At 37.7% G+C, this 16,932-nt stretch overlaps 1 protein-coding gene across 1 annotated transcript; it reads right to left on the bottom strand.

Moving 5' to 3' along the window:
- Window positions 1-1,209: 1,209 nt before the first annotated feature.
- On the bottom strand, window positions 1,210-9,683 carry LOC139116147 (BMP-binding endothelial regulator protein-like). Its single transcript, XM_070678695.1, has 6 exons — window positions 9,467-9,683; window positions 9,124-9,157; window positions 5,152-5,430; window positions 3,818-4,059; window positions 1,932-2,224; window positions 1,210-1,406 (listed from the first exon to the last, which is right to left on the bottom strand). The coding sequence occupies exons 1-6, from the start codon at window positions 9,530-9,532 to the stop codon at window positions 1,397-1,399; spliced, it is 924 nt and encodes a 307-aa protein (XP_070534796.1). The 5' UTR covers window positions 9,533-9,683; the 3' UTR covers window positions 1,210-1,396.
- Between the last annotated feature and the right edge of the window lie 7,249 nt (window positions 9,684-16,932).

The raw sequence follows: 16,932 nt of genomic DNA, 5'->3' as shown, positions 1-16,932 counted from the left end.
GTCAAATACATGTCGTTGTTTACATTTGAATTCTAGTCCGTACCAGAATTCACTGACCAACAATAAGAACACAGCCTACACATTGGAGGTTGACTTGACAAGCTGAATACTGCGTATCTCAGCATGCTGCGAGTAGTGGAACAAGAAACTGTTGTTGACATCGAAAATAATGGAAAAATTGCCAAAGTTACAGCTACCGGCCATTAAAGGCAAAGTGCAAAAACAAACCAGTATTTATACCTATTTGGTTTTTGTAGGAGTAAGGTATCACGTGACGACCATTGCCAGGGATTAGATCCATCTTTAATAGGTTAATTTCTTGTCTAGCGCCACAATATAACTTAAATTACAGACCACAGCGATAAAAAGGGCATGCATCTTCATGGCAAGTTAAAAAGCTCATTTTGTGAGATTTTTGATATCGACTCAACTTCTATCAATAACCAGGTGCCGCCAACTGAGCTCTTCGTGCAAAAAGGTGTTCGTGCGCAGTTTTTCAGCGGGCGGGCAATTTTCAAAACTAATCAGCGGGCGGGGGAAATCGATATTTACCTTGGGCATTTTTTTCAGTGGACGGGGAGAAAAGTTTTGACAGACCGGAAAATACGTAGAGGGAGGGGATTGCAGTGGTTGACAGAACTTGAGGGGAGATTAAGCGCCTAACTTATAGGGGAACAATGTTCCAAGGTATACTGCTTGCACAGTTTTGCGTTGATCCGGGTTGTATGGTGGGCACAAGGGGAATTTCAGTAGTTGGGAGGGCAATGGGGAGCTTTAATTATTGTAGAGAGTGGGCAGACTATAGACACTGGAGGGCCGTTGCTTCAAAATTCAGTCGGAGGACATATTTTCAGTGTATGCCAGTGGGAGGGCAGTTACGTACAGCTGTACTTTCCCCTCCAAATTTTAGGTCAAGGTCAAAAATAAGTAAAATCGGTACATCAGCCTTCGAAACATGTTTTGTGCGGATTTTGCGAAATTGATGAAATTTACCAGTTGGCGGCGCCTGAATAACTCTGTGACAAGACAGACTACTTCAATCAACCATTGCAATAAACCCACACTGATAATTCATATGGTCCCGGTTACTCGGAAAGATCGTTTCAGCCAGTCTGTTCTTCCGACTGCTGTGTCTAATTTTCATAACTCGTTTCATAACTCGTTTCTAATTTTTTTCACCCATTTGTATGTACTCAGTGTTATAATAAGTTTTTGGTGCAAATTTTGATATGCCTAAAGGTAAATATTGTACAGAGGAGCAGAAAATAAAAGCATTTGAATTGAATTGAGTTGAATTGAATGTTAGACTTCTTGGATCCAGTATCGAAAACTATCCATACGGTCGTCTCAAATTTCGTAGTCCAGTCCACCGCGGCAAGCATCCGTTATTTTGGTCTCACTCACAACTGCAATGAAAGAAGACACAATGGAAATCTCGAGATCATTTGAGCTTCGATTCAGAAAATGTTATGTAGCATCATTTGGAATCATGACTTGGTGATTACAAGTTTTAAATATTTTTATACGTGAGGGTTTTACAACTAGATATTTTGAAGAGATGTTAGATTGAAAAACTAGATATTTTTCTTTTTTTTTAAAACAAAAAACAAAAACTAACTTTGTCAGTGTTAGCAAAGCAAGCACGCTTTTACAATTCTATTCTATTTGAACTTCTGGCTACATGAATATTTGATTTTGCAAAATCAGAAAAAATCAGAAATGCAGCACAACAATTTCTGCAAATTTCGTTGCACACGTTGTTGTTTTCACCAAAGCCTCCAACTTTCAAACAGCGTAAATGACGACCTCTTGCCTTTCGTCGAGTATCTCGAAGTGAACAGAGTTAAGACTTTGGTTCATGTGGACTCGCCAGACTCATAAAAACGCCTTTGTTTTAGCAGACACGATGAGTAATATCATTATTAACACACCTTCCTGGGATCACCCAGCTCTCCGCAAACTCAGTTGTATTGAAAGTCCTGGTACCATCAGACTTGACAAGGTCATGACCTCTAACAAAGCTTCCATCTCCCAGCATGCCACACAGCTTCCCAGACAAGTCGTGGTTGCCGATGGATACCGAGACTTCGTGTTTCTTTCCGATCCAAGTCAGGGCCAGGCCGGCTTCCTTTAGATGTAGTTTCACACTATGGCCGTCAGCCTGAATATGTCCATGGTTGTCTCCGATAAAAATTCCATTTTCACGAACTTGGCGACCATCGACCTGAAGTTCAGGAGACGTAGATTAAATGCCTCACAGCGTTGTATTAAAGAACACACAAAAACAATTTCTCATTACAAATCTTGAACTAGTTTTCAGGCTGAAATTACTTTACAGCAAAAGGAAGATTTTTCCGGTTTTGGAAAGACAAGCAACATTTTTTCGCGTTCAAAATGTTGACGTTATTTCTGAGAGGCTAAACTCTGCATACGTTCCCCAAAGAATTCAACATTTTTAGTTTTCAGTATGAAGATGTGAGTAAATGTTTTGGCAAAAGTAGACAGAGTTTTTTGAATCATTTCCCCTGAATCTCTTCATTTTTGACTATCCCTTCCCACGGGTTGACGGTGAAAGCTTTGGTAACGATAAATCCGCTTGCTGCAAACTACACAAAATAATGTTGACATTTGTGACGTGCATGTACCATGACGTATTTGTTCGGGGTTTCCGATGATAATTTGACGTCATGTCAACCACAATAAATAAACAGGTGACACAAGAATCCATGATCCCTATAGCTTACAGCATATAGAAGAGAAACGAATTTTTTAGTTGTGTTATCCGATTGAAAACTTGCCAACTTTTCCTCAAATATCGCAAATGTTTGAAAATATCGAATACTAAAGTTACAGTACATGTAACTCGTAAGTTAGGTTGATGCCCATGCAAGCAAAATCATTAAGTTTGAGAAATTCCACATTTAAGAGGACAAACTTCAATAATACTTTCATTGATTTTGTTCAAGAATACGACATTTTCTTCTACAGCCAAATACCCTGTATTGCCCTTACATACACGAAACATTTCCTACAACGAGCAGTGGTAATATTGACGGATGAATTCTATTCCGGACTAGAATTTAGTCGTCACCAATGTAGAGAGCAAGAATATTACAAGCGACGACGACAAAACCGACAGATAATGTATCAGACGTCGCAGCTTTATCGTTACCTTTAACCCTTTGAGTGCTGTAATTTTTCCCACCAAAATTTTACTGCCAATTTTGTATGAATTTTTCTGAATTTTTTTGATAATTTTGGACCAATTGGACATCACATTTCATTGGCTACAGTTTGTTATCAAAATTTTGACAAAAATCTGAAAAAAATTGACTGGAGTAGGCTATATTTTCTAAAGGTGACAAAAATTTACTTTGGCGCTCAAAGGATTAACTTTGAACGCCAAAGTCAATATTTGTTGCCTTTATGAAATATACAACAGTCAATATTTTGCAGATTTTTGCCAAAATTTGATAAAAAACTGTAGCCAATGCAAGATCCGAGGTACATGAATATTCCGCATTGATTAAGGGTCATTAGCATAGAATTTTAATACCGAAACAATGCTCATTAGTGTAATCTGCATATTTGAATATCATTATACCTCGCATCTTGCACTAATTTGATAAAAAACTGTAGCCAATCAAATACGATGTCTACTTGGTCCAAAATTATCAAAAATATAACAGAAAAATTCATAAAAATTTGGAAAATCTTACACTAAACTTTTGGTAAGAAAAGTTACAGCACTCAAAGGGTTAATGAAATATTTCGTCAGCGTTATCAGATGCATTAATGTCGGTGCATTTTCACATACAAGAATAGAGTTATCCTCCAGAAACGTGTAAGTATTTCCACCCTTTACTCTGGCAGTCACTTCTACCATCCTGGTTGGGGAATCAATCTGATTCGGGTCGCGCCTACGAAAGGCTGCAGAGATGTCAAAAGAGGGCGCACTCGTCCGACAGTCTCTCACAAGGGTATACCTGCAGCGCCCTTGGAAATTGAACTTCGCACCGCTGAACGTACGCATGTGTGGATCGCCCCAGGTAATGGCGCCTTGAATTGGAATTAAAGATTGAAATTATGTTAATCACTGTATTAGTGTAAATGGAAATCGACGTTACCCGTCACAGTGTAACGTGCACCTGATATCGTTCGATGATCATCATATCGCGTTGAAAAAAGGCTACAAGAGCAAAGATTGTACACAAGGCAGCAAGAGTAAACAGTTACAAACTTCTCTAATAAACAGGAAATCGCAGCATCAAATATACAGAGAATTCATTTTTCATTCGCGACAAGGGTGGTCAATAATATTTAAGTTTATGATCGACTTGGGGAGTGTTTCGTGATAATAAAAAATTCTAAAAATATTGACTCAGTCACAGTTGTTATAGATAGGTGGATGGATAATGGAGGGATGATGGATAAATAGAAAAATGCACAGATAGATACATGGAAACATACATACATACACACATACACAGATACACTCATACACATACATACATACATACATACATACATACATACATACATACATACATACATACATACATACATACATACATACATACATACATACATACATACATACATACATACATGCATGCAGGCATGCATGCATGCATGCATGCATGCATGCATACATACATACATACATACATACATACATACATACATACATACATACATACATACATACATACATACATACATACATACATACATACATACATACATACATACATACATACATACATACATACATGCATACATACATGCATACATACATACATACATACATACATACATACATACATACACACATACATACATACACACACACATACACACATACATTCATACACATACATACATACATACATACATACATACATACATACATACATACATACATACATACATACATACATACACACACACACAACATACATACATACATACATACATACATACATACATACATACATACATACATACATACATACATACATACATACATACATACATACATACATACATACATACATAGACTTATCTGTGATACCTATCAACCTATGTACCTACCTACCTACCTAACTACCTACCTACTTAATATTAACGAGGGACAGCGGTATTACTCACATTTTGATACTTGTATGCTTCCGTTATGGCTTGGGTCGTGCTGATCTGCCCAATCGACCGTGTAATCGATTGCATTAGACGGAACCTGAAAGCTGTCTGAGCCGGTTGTGGCTCCCTTTAACTTGATGGTAGTGTCTAACCTCACCACCTTGGTGTCTGTCTCAGAAATCTTGACGTTTACAGACAGAGATTTCACTTTGATGTCATAGATTGTAACCCTTATTCGTTTTGTCGCACAGGTGTCCCACACGGCGCTGATCGACCAGTCGTCGCCGTGGCCTACACAGAAAAATTAGAAAATCACTTGTAAGGGAGCCGTCATTATTTATGGCCTGGGGGGTCGGAGGAATCTGAGGGGGGTCACTCAAAAAATCGAAAGCTACAAGGGGGGTTGCTCAAAAGTGGAGAACAAGAAGGGGGGCTACTCAATTTTGTTGATATGTACTGAAGTATTTAATGAAGTTATGAATTAATACAACAATAATATTAAAGAACAGCAATATGTATGCTTGAGATATATATTTTCGTACCCGGTATATGTACACACACATATAATATACAATAGAAACTAAAATCTCATTTCACTATTTGTTTCACGTTATTGTGATCTTCAGACGAGAATGGTCATCTCTTCGACGTGTCAAGCCTTATGTTAGAGGCTAGTACTGAGTACATTTTTCAGTATTTCCTGATTAAAGATTGATATACTTGCCTGATCATTCATGAGAAACGTCTGCTTTCTATATTCTACATTGTATAGGGTACCGATAGGGGAAAATGTGTAAAGCAAGCTAATTCTGATTCTATAAATTTTAAAACCAGTGGAATGCCTTGACAACAAACCCATCTTTTATTGCAGGAAAATAATAATAAATAATAAATGTGAATAAATGTATGTCTGTCGTTTTCAAAAAATGTAATCTTCATTGAAATCAGTGAACTGGAATATAAGTTTTGGAATGCTGTCTCAGATTTCTGTTCCTTTGAGTTTTTATACGAAAAAAATCTGAAAAAAAATACTCTCCAAGTGCCACCAAATAACCTCATTTTAATCTCTTTTTTTCAAAAGCTCCAACGGCAGGAGGGGGGGACAACCCCCTCCTGACCTCCCCCCGTTGCGCAGTCGCTTGCGGTGCTTTTGCACCACATCTCCCCCCTCTTGTAAAAAACATCCTAGGGAGAACACTGTATGTCATCAGAACACTGGATACAGACCAGCACATCAGCCCCTGTCACAGGAATGGAACCTCTTTCCGGCGCAGACCTGTACCACAGGGATTAATCAGGGTCTGTACAGGGCCTGTCGCAGCAGCAATCCATTTTACTGTATAGATATTTAACTTTCCCATTTTTTTTGGGGGGGGGGGAGGTCACTCAAAATTTCTGTAACAGAGAGGGGGCGGGTTACTCGAACATGTCATGGCTGGCAAGGGGGTTACTCGAAATTTTGGAGTTTCTAAAGCAATTCCTCCGAACCCCCAGGCCGTAAATAATGACGGCTCCCTAAATGAGAAATTGAGGGATTAATTATCGCCACTGTTATTCAAAACTTGAATTCTGATCACTTTTATTTGCTTTCCTCATGGGATTGCTTTAGAAATTTTTAATTTTTTAACAAGATTTGTTAACAATATTTGTATTAAAAACAATCAGTAGTACCGGTACATAGGGAATCCTACTATGTAAGTTAAGGAATCAGCAAATGTACTTCACATTAGATCTAGGTGATTATAAGTAACGAACGCGCTGAAAAAAAAATGTGTGTACTGTAATATTTGTTTCCATATATATTAAGACGAATTCAGTTCCTTTTTTAATATGTCCGCTTTATCAATATTTGAGAACTACGTATATTCCTTTTTATTTTTACTCAATTCCGTCTCATCAAATTTTACCCGTTTTATGCAATCTAAGAGTACAGCCTTTTTGCACAATTTTAGCACACCCCCCCCCTTTTGCGTTGAACATGCGTTCCCAGATAGTCACTGATGCAACCACAATATAAAGAATACTTTAACGTCTTTTGTATAAGCATTTTGAATGTGCATCCTTCTTCTTGGACTTTGTCATTAGCTATGTAATACTTTAAGGCCAGTGGCCTATAGTATCTGAATAACATTATATGTATAAAGTGCTGTATGGCGACTGATGACTTCTGTCGCTTGGTTTTCATTACCACGTAATGTAACTTTACTACTTTTGGCGGTAAGATATTGTCTTTTGACTCGGAAAACCACCCAGCGTAAGCTGCATGCTGGCAAAAACACATAAACACAGACGTAGTCAGACACAGACACAAACACAGACAGACACAGACAGATAAACAAGCAGACATAGACATAGAGAGCCCTAGAGGGAGAAACACATATGGGATGTTATTCCTCAAATACAAAATCTATATATAGCCTTTTCTCTGTGCCTGTCTTTGAACATATCGAAGAATTTACCTCCACTCTGTCTGGTCCGAATCGCCTTTTCATTCACGATGGAATATATAACTGACACAAGCCGGCGTTTTTTTCACCCCAAATGATCACAGACGGTAACTGACATTTATTTTTTTCGATTTCACATTTCCGAAAACTGCCGAGTGTATGCAAAGATAATGTAAAACAAAATTGCTGGTTTTGTGCATATAATCTCACAGATTAAAATGAGACAAACTGATTCAAACTCTTGCACTCACCTTGTTTTACGAAAATAACCTCAAATGGACCTTTATCGAGAAAACAGTGTTTTTTTTTTCCTATTTCGAGCAAACGTGTCTTACGAGGTAAAATTTAAGAATCTCGGCTTTCGAAAAATGACATTGTATACATGCGTTTCCCGTAGCGTCTATGAATAACATGTTAACACAGCTTTAACATTGCCACCTTATAGGCAGCTTATCGTTAGAAAGAAATGCGTCAAGTGTGATAAAGTCATAGCTTTAAGGTAGAACGCACCACGGGGACAGACATTCGGACTCTCAAACTTTTACAATTCTCTTCTGATATACCACATGTGGGGTTCATTTAAACCTCTTGGTGAAAGAAAACTTTTCACCGGCTTAGGTTTTTGAAATTCGAAAATTTTTATTTTTCACCATAGGGTTAACACAGGGATGGCGCCATTTTGAATTTCTAATATCGGTAAATCTTGGATAATTTGTTTCTGTAGTTAAGTGCCAAACTTTGCATGGTAACCCCCAATTTTTATTCTTGATTTTGAAAGAGAATGATTGAAAGATTCCTTGAGGAAAGTTTGAGCAAAAGTTTAAGTCTTTCACTTTCGAGGTGCATATTACCTTAAAATACTAAACCGTTTTTCCACCAGCCAACACTTACGAGTATCGGTATAGAATTTATTTTCAAGAACTGGTGAGCCTGGTCGTAGCTCAATCAATCGTATTCGGCATTGTATTACAGAGTGAAGTGATACCGAAGTGTTGGTCGCTACAACAAAACCTGCGACAGATGATGTTTTGTGCATTTTATGTCTCCAGTACGTAATACAGGCAATGCTGTGCCGACTGACACGCAGTAGCTCTTTCAAGCGTGATTCAGAGGACCCGAGAGTCACAGGGAAAGTTTGATAGATTTTTGAATCTTGTAAGTCCCCTAACTTTTTAAAAATGCTTTTCTAACATGTTGATTTCCACTTGAAGCACAGAACAGTAGTAAAAACAAACAAAGGCAAAATAATACGAAGACAGACAAGGGCGACAAACAACCAGCAGAACAAACAATATAGAGTGGCCGAAAAATGCGAACCTTGCATGAATGATCACATCGAAGATTTTCATCACTATTGTAAGTTCATGACAGGACTGTTTCTCAGGGCAAACAGTCTCGCTCTCCCGTTCACATCGTATCTTTTCCAAGCATTTCTCCTACTCCTGAAATTTGGTACATTTCTGAGAGTGTATGCATTTATAGTACAGAAAAATGTGAGAGAGTTCATATTTATGTGAATGAGTTTAGTCTCTCTTACCTCGTTTAGTCAACGTGTGTTCTTCCGGTAGCTCCTGTTGTGTAGAAACAGACGATAACATGGAAAGCAACAGTGTGAAGAAATAGGAATTTTGTTTGAACTGTAGTGTTGGCCAGCATATCCAGAACTACACTTAATGAGTTTTGGAGGAGAAAATGTGATCCCTGTAGGATTGACTGTGAGCTGGGAAGTTATAAATTAAAATTACGTAGTGACACCTTGGCTTTGTTGTATGCAGATGCTTATGCACGTCATCGAATGGGCTGATCGACTCTTCAGAGATCGATTTCCAAAGATAATTTGCCTGGAAACAAATTAATATCAAGGCATTTAACGAACTTACCCTGCCTTGCCCTCCGGACGCCAGAACAATCGAAAAGATGACGATAATTAAATGCCGTGGTTTCATCTTCAAAATTCGTATCTTCCACGTACACGCCTCTGCAACGGCAATTCTTGTTTAGTGAACCAAGGCGTGATAAAAAGTCCTTTGATCTGACAATCAGGAATAGTACAGTTTTATCACAGGCAGGAAAATCGCCTTAAATGTCGTGTATTCTGGAGAGCTACGTGCCGATGGTGACGTGGTATGAAGGCGACAGTATCAACAGATTCTATTGGACAACAGTTAATGCTTCCAATTTGAATTCTGCGATGTCAAATCGTGCCACGTCGAAATTGGAAACCAACCGATAAAAAGTATGAATATATTATGTTTTAAGTAATCCTTGAATGAGGAATTCCGAAACACAATACATAGTCAGGACAATGTAGGCCTATATTCCCAGCGCATTGGGATTCCACCAATTGTCTGGAAAATTCTCCTTGCCGGATCGACTTTTATTATCATGTCATATTATCTGCACCACCGAACAAGAAGACAGAAACAGACATAAAACATCGACCATAGCACAGACAAATAAGGAGACACGGTAGGACAGACACTGATAAAAACAGACAAAAATGAAACGAGCCATCCGCAAATGCTCCTTTTAATCACCCTTGGTGGTTTTATTCGTCATAATGATGCCAATACGCCAAAGAGTCCAATGAAACTAACTTATTATCAGAATATACATTTTATGATATTCGTGAACATATATAGTCAGGCATAAAAAAATTCCATTCCATTCTCTGATAACGACCTTTCAACTTACTCGTTTTAAGAACTTTTTTCAGGTATTCTCAGAGAGCACACCCGTTTCTGAATCAGTGACACTTTGGGTCATGCGCGGTGGGATTACTCCAGCTCTCATAAAATCTGCTGCCAGGAAGCCCTGGAAGCCTACCAGCATCTTCCGATCATACTTGAATTTGAGCTGAAAGGATCCCGTCACAATTTAGAGTCACATGATGCGCTTACCCTCAAGCCACCTCAATTTCCATCTCCCTACCCCAAGGCCGCTATAAACATTGTAAAGGCTTCTGAAACAAAAACACTAAGGTCATCTACTTATACATCGATTTCCGATCTACCATTAAATATTGCTAAAAGTCGAATAATCCCTTCAACACAAAACAAACTATAACGAAGAGGCACATTCTCAATAATTTTTCAGTATGTTTTGTATTATTTGTACTCGATTTTAACTCTGCCTATGGCCGTAGACTACACTTGATTTGTATTTTAAGTCAGGGAAACATTGATTTTTTGCTTCTGACGCTATTTTCTATTGTAATACTTTTTGACCGAGCTAACGCGAATACCAACAATCAACCCCCAAGACGGCCACCGACGAAGACCGAACTTCACCTGTATGACGAGAGAACCTTCAAGTACTTTGTAAAAGCACCATTTAATATTTCTGTTGTTGGATAACATTTTGAGATACCTTGATGAAGGCTAGACGACCAGTCTTACGGGAGACAGTGCGAAGTCAAAGGCACTTTCTAATTTCCCGCATAACTTAGACCTCCATATTATAACTTTTACATTGAAATAACTGTCGTCCAACGTGAACTCTATTCAAAGGTGGCGCCACAAGATACAAATATAATGGATCGAAAGCCTAGCATGACTCAATCCCATTCTAAGGGGCACGCTCATCGTTGAACACTGTCAATACCCCTACAGAAACAATTAAAACTGATCAGACATTCTACTCAAGGTGATAATCATTATTCTTAGCCTGGAGGCTACATGCTGACATGAAGTCCTGGACAACACTTTATTATCTTAGTTTCACGTAGTTCATATCTTAATCATTAGTCCCATACTGGTGTCTCAATCTTACTGTAAGTGTCAAATTTAAATTAATGTCTTGTTCTCCTACAGTTTACATGCCCAAGTGATTCCATTTGAAGTTCTCGTGTACCCAAAGCAAAGCCGAGCAAATCCTATCTCCCGTTCAAGAATTACCTACCTATCTCCCTTTTCATAATTTCACAGTTGTTTAGTCGATTCTTGCGATTTGGTGAGGAAACAGTGACCAATATTTTATTCTCGTGCATTTATAGCTCTCTGGTTCATTTTCTGTGCTTCCAATCCGATATTTAGCATGTTAGTATTTATTTCTTTTTAATATACTTCAGAATTAAGGCCTATGGGTAATATTCTGAAGACAACCACTTACATTCTGAAAAAGAAAATTAAAATTAACACAATATTAGAATACCATAAAAACAAAGATACAGTACACGAAGGGAGACACAGAACAATAACAGAGAAGTAGAGACTAAATCACACAAACAAGTAACAAAATAAGCAAAAATATACGAAGTAAAACACAATGCTCTCTCTCTCTCTCTCTCTCTCTCTCTCTCTCTCTCTCTCTCTCTCTCTCTCTCTCTTATACATAATAACAATATTGCAGAACATGAGATCCCTAGTGGAGTATGCAATTAATTAATAAGTGAAAAAAACGTTGAAGAAACACGCTGACAGTCTGGAGATTTCGTCTATACTTTGATGTTATTCTTGCGTATAACATTTTGCTCTACAGACAGACTTCTTCACGTACATCTATATAGAGTGATATGATGTACAGATCTGAGTATGCTTGGAAATTGCAAGATAAAGGTGAAATTTGCTCGATTTAGCGTACTCAAAAATTAACTGAAAGTTTTTTTCCGAACTTCAAAAAAATACACGTGTAGGAGACTGACATTTTGAAAACGCCGTGAATGATGTATATATATAATATATATATATATATATATATATATATATATATATATATATATATATATATATATATATATATATATATATATATATATATTTGGCAGATTTGCGGACAAGCGCATTGTTGATCAATTTTTCAAGAGTTTTCTTCGTTAAATATGTTATTACGTAAATGATTATTGTTAATTAAACATTAGGCATACATCTCTGTTATGTTTTGTGGAAATCATCATAGACGAGCACATATTATAACAACATAAGAACGAGAAAGTGTTTTCTCTCTTGAAATTGGCTCAATCTTTGAATAAGACTTACAAAATCAGTTTTGAGGTCCATAAAAATTGACGACACTTTTTATCTTAACTTCAAAATATTAGGCGGATTTGTGGATATTTCGGCAAAGTTCATCGAGTACTTACACGCAATTGCACGACTTGCCTTGATCATTTACATATTTCTAACGTTTATTGTCGGTGCCTGACCTTCCTGTGTCTTTCCGACCACTGATGACGTAAACTCCATCTGTTGCCCCCAAAACCGATTTTAAAGAAACGGCCGATATGGCTGTTTCTTTCACACCTACCCACGCTTTCGTTAGTTTTTCATACGGAAAATTCAATAAAAGAGGCAACTTGTTATTTTTGTGTGCTTTGCGCGCCTGCAGAAATTACAAAATCCTGCAATAAATAATATAAAACTAGTTTAATCCCCTGCCATTCTGCTACAATGGTAACATGCTCATTACATTATCTGGAAAGGTACACGTTCGCACAAAGTGTATTTACCGCTGCCACAGACTCTTTCAAGCTACAAGACATAATTGTGAATTTTCGCCTCATCGATTCGGACCAACTACTTCGTCTTATGTCCTCTTTCACTCCTCTCACACAAGGACGGTGCAGTTACCCAAATGTCTCAAGGGACGAGTCAGACGATTACGTCATCGATCACATAATATTAATTCGTTACATATTCTCCGTCGGTGATTGGTTTCCCCCTTTCATTTGTCATGAAGGTTGTTTGACGGGGGATTGACCTGTCGATGAAATTTCTACTCTCTGTTAAATTGGAGTCTGCTCCGAATCATACTGTGATCAATCTCACTTATTAAAGACCTGTGTTAGCGGAATAGGAAGGTTTACGTGCGAGACAAATAGGTTTATATGTGTTTAAGCTTTATGAAACATTTTTAACAACCGTTGGATAGAGTCATATTTGTAGACAGAAAACTCACAGCTGGAGAAGTCGAGTTAAAAGATAAATAAATACGACAAGTAAATGGTAAGGTAGGAGCTACCGTAGATTGGGGCATCTGCCGAAAAGCTATACGAGGGTATTTACACCCCCTCCCCCAAGTTTGCTTCTTCTACACTTTATGTCAGCCAAAATCCTTTTAGCTTTATTGATCCTAATCGGTTCAATCGGTATTTTCACATGTCTACTTTTAGACAGCATCTGGTATACTATTGGGATCATGAATTCGGCTAAACAGATAGAAGCCATACTTGTACACTTCACTCCAAAACGTATGGAAATCACCATCGGGATTGGAGCAAAATAATTAATCCTCTCCTTTTCCCAGATTGGGTTGGGGGCGCTTGAATTTAAAACCAACAAAACTTCGTGATGTGAAGGTAAGAAGATACGTTCTTGAACCGCTGGCTCAAAAACAAATATTCGACTAAGTGTTGAACCCTTTCACCCCCAGTTCCCTGTGTAGAGCTCCAACTTTACCATAGAAAACAATGGATTTGGGACAAACCATAGTGGTGAAAGGGTTAAAACGTACTTTATGTAATACTGCTCTGTAATCTAGAATAGGTCCATAGGAAACTTTACTTCTTTAACATTACTTCTCACCGTACCTCCTCCAAGACGGCTTTACTTTCAAGTTATTTGCTTCAGTTCTTAAAATAAGAACATGCTTAAAATTATGATGGTCCAAAATAAGATAGATCTGGTGTCTCACTCGCTACATTTCAACATACACCTCTTTGGAACTTTGTGCAAGATCAGTTGCAATGTGACAAAATAATATTGTAATAGAGAGTTACAAAAAACATTTATGCTACACAGACATTTGCCCAATATAATGACATGTGTTTCAGCAATGTATCATGTAGCTGAGATAACTTCAGCAATCTATACTGTCAGCTGATTGGTAGCGACAGTTCTGTGTATATCTGTAGAGCATAAACTAATCGGCACGCGTGTACGAGGAAAGGTTAGTTGACCTATGACAATTTGGAATCGGGCCGTGGATTATACAAGAAGATAAAATTTATTAAAGATATGACGTCAGGAATAAAATAAAGGTCTGACTGAAGCTATAGGGAAACAGACCAATCATAGACAGCGTTTTGAAACTACAGCTGGTAACTCGAAAAAAATAAGATACCCTTGGGATAACTAACAGATGGGCTGTGGTTTCTATTTTACCTAAAACAAATAGCTTTGTAGGGTGATTAATACCAGTAGAAACCGTAACAGCATTTTCTATGGACATTTTAAAATAATAAATCCGTTTGACGCAATTTCCGTTACATCTATTTGGCAGCCCGAAACAATAACTTTCATGCCGATCAGACAACTCGCAGTGGCAATGTTTGTTTGTAACATCTTTATGCAACTTATGTTAATGCAAATATGCAAAATTTGAGCTTAAGTAATAGACAGAGTGCTAGAGATAGAGAAAAAAGGATTGATTTTAGGACGCAAGTCTCAGAACTTCGGTTTATGTGTTGTCATGCTCATTCTTTACTAGAAAGTTAACAAAAAGGGCGTGCGCCAAAAGGCAACAACCTGTACCACGCCGTTCATTCACTGAGTTTCGAACTTGCCCAGCCTCCTAGACCAAAATGAATACCGGTGACGAACCCAAAAATTCATCGAAATACAAATTGTTTAATCAATTTCCTTCGCAGTGGGTAATGGAAACGCAAACTTCTCCGAAAACTTAGTGTTTTTAATAGATTCACCAATTATTGCAAGATCTAATATTTATCGTTGGCATTCACATAGCCTTTTTGACTTCAATCAAAAAATTAGACGAAGCCACTTTAACAAAACGATAAAAACTCTTTCAGTTTACATGAGATGCTTAAAACATTTTGAACCACAAGACACTTGAATGTTTATTAGCATGTTATAAAAATAGCTATTGGCTTATAGGTGTTGTTGTAATGTCTAATATTAATTAACATTTTTTAAACCGACCTTCTAAAATTCAGGGTTCTAATATCAGTCCTAAACGCCTGAATGAATGCGAGGTCTACAATTTAACAATCTTTTAAAATGCTGGTCACACCTATTCGTCTTTTTTCCATGTAATTGTATTCGTACGAGTGAATTAAATAATGAATCTGCTCTAGTTACTGAAACACGGTCTTTAAAAGATAGAATTAGCTGTGATCAGTAGGTTTGCTGGATTGGAAAAACAGGCAAGTCATTGTCACAGAAAAAAAAACAATGAATGGGCTAGATATGTGAAACTCCGTCAACCAATATTTCCATGTAATAATTCCAGTTTTACCATCCCGCTTTGTTGACTTAAGGCTGGAGCTGTGGAAAGGGTCCATTATGCACCAGCTGGTTTTGAAGGATATGGGTTTACAGATAAATGCTGCCGCCATTTTAATCATCGGAAGAAGTCAAAATAGCTTCCCTGCAACAAACAATGGCGGTGACGTCTTACACAGTCAAGTTCGCAACCTTCTACCTGAAAGTTTGTTTTCGTATAAAGCTACCGTAGCTACAGGCCTTACAGTGACCTTACATCGTCTCGGCTAGAAAAGGTTAGAATCCTCCTATTGACTGCCTGTAACAATGCAATACGCATGCGCATTTACTTCTCTCATTGGCCATTTGCTATCGTGGCGATGGGAACTCTGGGGAGTTCGTAAACATCAATAAAACAAATCAGTCACAAATAGCTCGGAAAAAAGATGGAATGCTGATGAAGAAAAAGCAGAAAAGAAAAGCTAACCAGAAACACCTTATTCAGCACGTGACCGTGTCACTTTCATGCTAAGTGTTTTCGCATCATCACGTTAAGCGCCCCCTCAGGCGAACTTTTAGAAAAAAATTACTAATGCAAAACATAAGACAGGGACAGTAAATATAACAACTGTTAACTTTATGGCAAATTAGTCTGGTCTTCTACTGGTTTCTTCTCCTCAGTCACTACAGCCTGATGAAACGCCCACACCCTGTATATGTCGCGTGTTGTATTTGTTGTCAACTAAATTTAGGCCCTTTACATAATTACTCGTTGAAGACAATATTTACACGGAAAGGCTGCATCAAAAGGCAACGTTTTGTAGTCGTACATGTCATGTCGATCTCGCACTGGCAATGAAATTTACACTCGTGGTTGATGAGTATTATGGGCTTTTTATGGGAATGCGCCTCTAGGAAAGATATTCGGACTCTCAGACTTTAAAATTCTCTTCTAATCTGCCACTTGTTGGCGCTCATTTTAAAGTTCTTGGTATAAGAAAAAAAAATTACCGTCTTAATTTTTCGAAAAATCGAAAATTCTATTATTCTCCTTAGAGTTAACACAAGAATGATAGCTGTTTTGAACATTTCAAGTATCTGTAAATTTTGAGCTATTTGTTTCTGAAGTACCAAATTTGCACGGTGACCCCCCCCCCTCGATTTTCATTCTTGATTTAGAAAGAGAA

Source organism: Ptychodera flava, chromosome 2 (assembly GCF_041260155.1).
Source record: "Ptychodera flava strain L36383 chromosome 2, AS_Pfla_20210202, whole genome shotgun sequence".
NCBI lineage: Eukaryota > Metazoa > Hemichordata > Enteropneusta > Ptychoderidae > Ptychodera > Ptychodera flava.
This window is presented reverse-complemented; position numbering and strand designations above follow the sequence as displayed.